Genomic DNA, 8787 nt, shown 5'->3' on the forward strand with positions numbered 1-8787 from the left:
GGCGGGGAGCGGGGAGGACGCTGCCTCGGAACCCGTGGGGACTCGGGGGCGCCCCGTGGGAACGCGGAGGTGAGACGGGAGGTGATCGCGAGGTCCTACCCGCTGAACCCTTGGGCTTTAGGGACTGGGTGGCCTTGGTCTCAGTGTATATCGTGCCTGCGAGCAACCAGGCTCGGACCTCTGCAGGCACCAGGGTAGACTTGGCCTCTGCTTCCTCCAGTGCCCTCTCCACTCCCCATTGGGCCACCCTGCCTCTCCCTAAGGCCCTTAAAAGCCACGGGGAGAGTCAGGCCGTACTGATTACAAGGACCATAAACAGATATATATTTCTACATATTTATGTCCCTTGCCCACTTGGTTCAGTGGGCACCCCGGGGGAGGTACCAATCTGCAGTGGCCGGAGCAGCTCTCTGAATACAAACGCTGGGAAGAAAGGGGCAGAAGGAGGACGGTTTGTGTGGCCCCAGCTAAGCTGGCGCTGGGTATTCTCTGAGGTTCATAAGGCAGGAACAGGAATCACTGGGAAGAGGTAGCTGCAGACGAAAAATAAAGAAACCCCTAGAGGTGCAGGTGTGTCGACGGACTCAAAGGACCGCAGCAGTGATGCTGAATGCTGTAGCCAGGCAGTGCATAGAGCTCTGTCCCGCCAGTCCGCACGTGGACGTGGGGTTTCACACTCAGCACGCGCCCAGCGCTCTGTCTTGCCAGTCCACAGGTGGACGTGAGGTTTCACAGCACACCCCCAGCACGCACACGTTCTGTGTCCAGTCCTCATGTGGGTCCAACAGGTGTGGCGGGGGAGCTGAGCCCTGGGTTGGTGGTCTCAGCTCTACCACTGGGGCTGTGTGGTCTTATTCCATCTCTCTGAGCCTCGGATTACCCAGTTGCAAAAGGGGACCAACATTTGCCTTCCCAGGCTGTTGTATTAGGAGGTCATGAGCTGGGAGAGTTTGGCACAGTTTCTGGTGCAGAACGTGTGAAAGGTAAGTGTCATCTTTACAACTGCTCATTTCTCCACCCTTGGGAACCTACCAGCTCAGGCCACTCCTGATTGTTTTCTGGGCTGGATCCCTTCCCAAGATCACACTGGGAGCTCTGCTGCCCAACAGCTCTGGGCTTCGCCAAGCACCAGGGAGCCGAGCAGTTCTTGTTGGGAACAGCGGTCCTTGGAGCTGGGCACAGGCTTCACGGCATGAGAGATTTAGCCCTGCCAGCTGGCACCGAGGCCACCCACCCGGGGCAGTGGGGGGGGCACTCGTGAGTGTCACAGCAGGTCCAGGTGAAAAAGCGGGCTGGGGACCTGCCAACTGCTAATGGGAGTGATTACAGCCAGGCTCCCAGCCTCCCCTCAGGGAGACCACCACCCAGCAGCTAACCTGAAAACTGGCCTATAATTCCTGCTCAAGCCAACCGAGCAGGAGAAGCAGAGATGCTGATGAAGGCAAAGAACTGGGCTCCTGAGTGAACACTGATGGCTCTGTCCTCACCCCAGCCTAGGCCCACTTACTCTAGCCACCCACTTGGCTACCTCCTGCCCTCGCCCATCATGCCAGCCCTCGCCCAGACACCCCCACCCCCACCCCCTGCCGAGGATAGGTCTCCTCCCTGGGAACTTGGGTTGTACCAGATCTTTGAAGTTATCCTTGCATTTCTAGGGAATGGACTCCCTAAAGTAACTTCTGAATGAGATTCTTTAGCCCCATTTCTTTCAGGTCTGAGGCCCTGAATGAAAAGGTCACAGAAAAGAAGGATGAGAAATCAGGGCACATGATGGAGTATGCCAATGGTCTGAGTCCCGGAGGCTCCTCGGTGTTGCAGTGGGTTATGTCTAATCTACACACTCGAACGCACACATGCACACACAGAGCCTTCGCTTCAGCCTGGGAGAAGCTTGACAAAGATGTGGCTGGGATGAAAAGAAGAAAGTTAAGACTTTCTCGTATATAAATTGAGTGCAAACATCCCACAAGGTCCTGGAAAAGGGAAGACACACTCGCCAAGCAGCTCCCAGGCTCCCAAGGAGACGTATGTGTACGTCTCATACACAATACCCAGGGACAGAGACAGAGGGATGGCACTTTGCTTCCAGACCTCCGACTCCCAGCCCAGTGTCCTCACCTGCCCACCACACTCCTTCTCATAAGCCTAGGATGGCAGCCTGGGAGTGGGGGACAAGCTAAGCAAGTTTCAATCCAAAACCCATTTCCCTGAGCACCTGTTAAATGCCAGGGGGCAGAGGGGGACACCAGGTAGAGCTTGTTTGGAGACCTGATACCTCGTCCACCTGGAGCGGGGAGGCCAGGATGGGTTGAGAGGGAGAAGACAGGCCCAGTCAGCTCAGCAGCCCAGGAAACTCAGTGGGCAGGATCGCCCCCACCCCCAACACCGAGGTTTAATACCACAGATTTACAAATATATAGATTCTCTCCTGTAGAGGAAGACTAGATCTCAGCTTCTTTAAGACATAAAATACCAAGAGGGGAACAGAAATGAAATACATAGAAGCATGTTTTCTATTTCTCACTGAAATTACTTTGGTATAAACCATAAGATACAATGCATATTATTAGCTTTAGAGCAACTACTAAGAAAATAACTCAAAAAACCATTTAAGAGACTTCCCTGGTGGTCCAGTGGCTAAGACTCCACGCTCCCAATGCAGGAGGCCCAGGGTTCAATCCCTGGTCAGGGAACTAGATCCCATGTGCTGCAACTAAGACCTGGCACAGCCAAATAAATAAATATTTTTAAAGAACAGTTTTAAAATTGTTAAAGGAATTAAATATTATACTAGGGAAAAAAAAAAAACTCTTAGTACCAAAAAATGAAAATATTTTTTTAAAAAGAACTTCAGGTTTCAAATATATAGTCATTGAAAATCATTAATAGATGTATTAAGCAGTACATTTCTGCTGCTGCTAAGTCGCTTCAGTCGTGTCCGACTCTGTGCGACCCCATAGACGGCAGCCCACCAGGCTCCCCCGTCCCTGGGATTCTCCAGGCAAGGACACTGGAGTGGGTTGCCATTTCCTTCTCCAATGCATGAAAGTGAAAAGTGAAAGTGAAGTTGCTCAGTCGTGTCCGACTCTTAGCGACCCCATAGACTGTGGCCCACCAGGGTCCTCCGTCCATGGGATTTTCCAGGCAGGAGTACCGGAGTGGGGTGCCATTGCCTTCTCCAGCAATACATTAGATACACCTAAAAAGACTTAGTGACTTTAATAATATTATCTGAAGAGGGGATGTATGTATAACTGATTCACTTTGCTGTGCAGAAGAAACTAATACAACGTTGTAAAGCAACCATGCTCCAACAAAAATGAATAAAAATATATATCTGAAGAAAATCTCTAGAATGCAGTAGAGAGAGCTAGCAGTGGTAACATATTCCAAAGACAAATTGAGTAGATTGGGAAGATCCAAAATATGCCTAATAGAAATTCCAGAAGGAGAAACTTGAAAGTGTCAGGGAAAGATAATAAAGAAATTACAGCTGAGAATTTTCTAAAATTGGTGAAAACTTCTCCAATCCACAGATTTAAGAATCACAATGAATCCTAAACAGGATGAATAAAAATAAACCTGCTGCTAGATACTCGGATGTGAAACCAGAGAGCATCTACAGGAAAGGATCTTCAGAGACACCATGACAGTAAATCACGGAACAGAAGTTAGATTGACAGCAGGCTTCTCATCAGAAATAACACAAGCCAGAATGCAAAGGATGGTTTAAAAAAATAAAGTTAAATATATCCGCAATCACAATAAGTGTCCTGTTAAATAAGATGATTGGGCTCAATTTTTTTTTAATTCCCAGCTATATGCTTTTATAAGAAATATTTCCAGGAACTTCCCTGGTGGCACAGTGGGTAAGAATTGCCTGCCAATGCAGGGGACACTGATTCAATCGCTGGCCTGGGAGTATTCCATATGCCACGGGGCAACTAAGCCTGGCTGCGACTACTGAAGCCCGAGCGCCTAGAGCCTGTGCTGCACAGCGAGAGAGGACCCAGCGCGCCGCAACCAGAGACAGCCCTCAAACTGCAGCAACGCGCCACCACAACCAAAAATAAGTTAGCAAATAAAAGAACTATCTCTACAACATAAAGAAAGGTTGAATGTGAAGGTTGAAGAAAAATGTAGACATATGTATTTTAATGCATTTATATAAATAAACCAAGCAAATATTAACTCAAAAAAGCTAGCATGACTTGGGCTTCCTGGTGGCTCAGGGGTGAAGAATCCTCGGGCCAATGCAGGAGACACGGGTTCGATCCCTGATCCCAGAGGATCCCACACACCACGAAGCAGCTAAACCTACGCGCCACAACTATCGCACCCATCCCCTAGAGCCCAGGAACCACGGTTACCGAGCCCACAGGCCACAGCTACTGCAGCACGCACGCCTAGAGCCCATGCTCTGCAAAAAGAGAAGCCACCGCAGTGAGCAGCAGCCAGCGGCCAGCTCCTGCTCGCTGCCACTAGAGAAAAGCCTCCACAGCAACGAAATCCCAGCTCAGCCCAAAAAATGAAATAGATAAAAATGACAAAAAGAAAATGCCTTTAAAAAGCTGGCGTGACCATATTCGCGTTAGAAAAAAATAAACTGTATACTCGAGAATATCTTTATGAAATAAAGAATTTCATCGTATAGTGATAAAGGAGCTGGCATAGTAGTTAAGGGTATACACACTAGACCTAGACTACTAGGTTCAATTCCTGACTCCACCACTCAGAAGCTGGGTGACCTTGGTCAAGTTACTTGATCTGTCTTCGATTTTCTCACCTGTAATATGGGGACAATAATTAATAGCACCTCCTTCATAGAGTTGTTATGAGAGATGGAAGGCACCTGGATGTCTGAGTCACCACCTGGAGGGGAAGGCCAAGGGCAGCACCTGGCCCACATCAGGCTATGAAACGAGCGAGAAATACCTTGAGTGCGTTAAGCCGTATTTTCAATGTACATGTTTCTGAGTGCTGTTTTGTCCCATTGGTTTGTATCCCACCCTCTGCCAAGAGAACACTGTCTTAATTTACTGTAACCTTTTTAAAATGTTTGAAATCCGATAGGACCAAATCCAGGGTGAAGACAGGAACTTCTCCACAACTAGGCAGTTTTTCATTTCTTTCAGGGGCTCAGTAAGTGCTCTGCAGGCATTTGTTGAGTGAATAAACGAAGCCAAAGAGGAAGTTAGAAACACACAGGAAAAAGCAGACGAGATGAGACCTGCCTCGGGCTCCAAAGGGAGGTCCCGGATGCTGAAGCTGTTCTGGTAGGAGTGAGGTCCACAGTGGGAGGAGGGAGGCGGCTTTCAAACCAGACCCCTCTTCTCTGTCTCCCGAAAAAAGAGAAAATGAGGTTTTTGGAACCAAGAGCTGGAGGAGGCTGGAAGCAAAAGCTGAAGCCCTGACAGCCTCGCAGCCCTTCACAGCCGGAGACAATCCTCGCACCTCCAGCCCCTGGCAGAAGCTGCCAGGAGTCCCCGGCAGAGAGCAGGCAGGCATCCCCGCACGACCCAGCTTCCCTGCACCACGCGGTACGGGGGAAGTGACAAGAGAGATTGGAGGAACAAAGCTATTCTAGCCGAGATATTTTAAAAATCCGCCCTCAAGGCAGCATCCGGTTGCTACAGCAACCCTAGCTCCTGGGGAGGCCTGACCACCCACTGGCTCCCCACCTGCCTCAGCCTAGGGGTGTCCTTGGGAGGCCAGAAGCTGCCAGCACCACAGGGACACGAAGGAAGGGTGGGGTTCCAGCACCAAGGTCAGGGCTGGAGACCCACGTGGACACCGCATGGTCCGCTTCTGCTCTGGGCTGATCACTTTATTCTGAACATGTGCTTACTTCCCGTGCAGACTGACTCATAGTCTTGTTTGTATTCACTTGGCTCCTTTGAAACACAAAAAGGTAACTTTTTCACTCAGTCTGGCTGAGCAATGAAGCAGCTGGTTGTGGATTTGGTTCCAAGGTCTGGACAAAGCCCCAGAGGAACGAGACCAGTCTGCAGCCTAGTGGCCCGCCCTGTCCTTGACCTGCGTGAGCGACCTGCGGTCACCTTTCCTTCCTGCACCCCACCTGGAAGGGCTCCTACCACCTTCAGGAAAAACCAAGTGTTAGAAAGGGAGAGAAAGGGCCACAGAGAGAGCAGCTGCCAGCCACAGGGCAGAGCTGGGGGCAGACACACACTGTCACCCCATCCCTTCAGCCTGGGGCTCCGGCAAGACCCTGCACACGGCCACACCCAGCGTGGCTTCCCATTCCTGCTGCACTCTCCCTTCACTCTTGGGGGCCTCCTGGGCCCAGGGGGAGCTCGCAGGTCTTAGTTGTGGCTTGCAGGATCTTTTAGTGACTGGAACTCCTGTAGTGGCATGTGGGATCTAATTCCCTGACCTGGGATAGAACCTGGGCCCCTGGCATTAGGAGTGCGGACTCTTAGCCACTGGACCACCGGGGAAGATGCATTGCAGTAAAGTTCTTTAAAAGGACTCCAGCACCACCTGCTCCATCTTCGCCCTCTTCTCTCCATGGAACGTGGCTGAGATGCTGAGGCCATCCATGCCGCAGGTAGGCAGGCCTGCAGGCCAGCAGGGTGGGCAGCAGAGTCCTTGAGATGCCTGCCCCGAATGCCGTGATGTTCAGACAGCATTGGAGATGCTGTGGTCAGGCTTCAGAGACAGGCAGCTGAAGAAAATCCTAAACAGCACAGCGTGGTACCTACAACAGCTCCTTCATGGCATCCACCATCTACAGATGGGAAGGAGCTGGAGAGGAGTGGGGATCACTGTGGGTGGGGCCCCTGCCCTCCCCCAAGGAACAGGAGGGAGAGAAGCCACGCCTGCCTGTGGGTCTGCAGTCCTGCCAAGCACCCAGCATGTGGGTGAGGGGACCCAAGAAGGCACCAGCATGGACAGTGCACAGAGCACGTCTTTTAGAAGACGTAGAGTAAGGAGTGATCATAGGTCACGGGTGATGGGGACCTCAGGGAAGATGATGCAGGACAGCGGGGAGAGCGATCTTGTTTTGTTTTGGTTTTGTTTTTGTGTGCTGTACCAGGAATTTGAGTTCCCCACCCAGGAATGGAAGCTGGAGCCCTACCCATTGGAGCAGCAGGGAAGACCCTGTTTTTACAGGAGTTTGAGGGAGTCCCTCTGAGGGGGTCACATCCCCAGATCCTGAAAAACGGATGGAGCTTCGTGGATGTTGGAAGTAAGGGAATGGCGAGTGCAGAAGCCCGGAGGCAGGAGGGCCTGACTGCAGGGACCTGATAAGAGAGCTGGTCAAAGCTCCACCCTGACTGGGCCTGTGAGGGGCGTTAGGGCTGGAGGGGTCTGCAGGCGAGGGTGGGCTGCATGTGAGGAGGAGCTGCTGCTGCCTGGAGGTGGGGGGAGCCTCCTGCAGGGCCTGTGGACATGGTCCTGCTCAGGGACAGGGCACATGTCATTCGCCCTTCCCCACGGGACTCTTTAGTGCATTCCAGACAGAGCATCACAAAACACAGCAAAATGAATATTTATTATTGTACAGTTATTTTCACTTAAAAAAAATAGGTCCAAAGTCTCTGGGAAGTAACTTAAAAGACCATACAAAATAGTGTCTAAGAATCACAGCCCAGGCTGGCAGCAAGCAGAGACCCATACCGGGTGAGGACGCCGTCTGCAGGGGAGCGGCAGGGGGACAGCTGGCAGGCCCACCCCCATCCCTGGGCCCTAGAGAGCCCAGCCCTCCTTGCGGAGGACCAGCTGCACAGCCTCGTGCAAGTCGCTGACCACGTGGGCTGCCTGCAGGAGCTCGGGCCTGAAGCCAAAGTCCCGGTGTCCGTGGAATGGAGACCCCTCACTGCCCAGGGCGGGCACAGTGGGGCTGGGAGCCTGGGGACCGTACACACCCGTGCACACCAGGATGGAGGCGCAGCTCCGGGCCGCCCCCTCCTGCTGAGTCTGCAGGTGCTGGTGGAACAGGTTGGCCCCGTAGACGTCGGACATGGGGTTGTCGCTGGGGAGAGAGGACCCGGTTCAGTGTGGTGGCAGCGGGCAGGGTGCTGTCCACTTGGGGTGGAAGGGGCTGGGGCACGAGCACAGGGGAGGAGGGGGGCTCACCCCACGGCGTAGAGGCTCCGGATGGGGGCGGCCCAGCCCCTCCGTGCCGCCTGCCGCGCCAGCAAGCCCTCGGCGTACCGGTAGGTGAGGAGGCTGGGCTTGCCTGTGAGGCCCGAGTAGCACAGCTCCCGGCCTGTCAGCTTGCGGTAAATGGCCTCCAGGCACAGCAGGAAAGTCCCATGGCCAAACCTGCCAGGGAGGTTTCAATTTTGACATTACTGAATGAACAGGTGACATCAAATTGGCTTTATCAACGATAAGTTGCCTCCTGCCATTTGGTCCTACATAACCCACCCCCTTCACCTAGCGTCAGCAAACCTGAACTCTAGGAAGAACGTTCCAGAAGACATGCCTGCCCGCGAGCTGTGGAACCACCCTTTAAAAAGCAATGAGAGCGAACACAGTGGCCTGTCCCCCTTGGGCGGCTGCGAAACGGCTCGGGGTTGGCCCCCGCACAGCTCATCTGGAGGCAGGTGGAGATGTCACTTGTCCGCCTGGGGCCCCAGACAAGCCCAGAAGCGCCAGCAGCTGCCCTTCCAGGGAGGCCACCTGCGGGTCAGCAAAACCGTGCTCCATGCTGTGCGCAGCCCGGCCGGGCAGGGTGAGGGCCCTCCCCGGAGCCACGCGCCTTCCCTTCCCCGCATCTTATGGGCAGAAGGACACCAAGGAGTGGGAGACCAGCACCTC

General features: G+C 53.1%; 1 protein-coding gene across 3 annotated transcripts in view; it reads right to left on the bottom strand.

Moving 5' to 3' along the window:
• Nucleotides 1–7489: 7489 nt before the first annotated feature.
• CECR5 (cat eye syndrome chromosome region, candidate 5) overlaps nt 7490–8787 on the bottom strand; it is a 10401-nt gene continuing 9103 nt past the window's right edge. For all 3 annotated transcript variants that reach the window (XM_010845050.1, XM_010845052.1, XM_010845051.1), the window contains exons 7-8: nt 8101–8289; nt 7490–7996 (exon numbers count right to left, since the gene is read on the bottom strand). In XM_010845050.1, the coding sequence (XP_010843352.1) occupies nt 7711–7996; nt 8101–8289 (475 nt within the window). In that variant the 3' untranslated portion in view covers nt 7490–7710. The remainder of the gene's footprint in view (nt 7997–8100; nt 8290–8787) is intronic.

Source organism: Bison bison, unplaced genomic scaffold (genome assembly GCF_000754665.1).
Source record: "Bison bison bison isolate TAMUID 2011002044 unplaced genomic scaffold, Bison_UMD1.0 scf7180017864213, whole genome shotgun sequence".
NCBI lineage: Eukaryota > Metazoa > Chordata > Mammalia > Artiodactyla > Bovidae > Bison > Bison bison.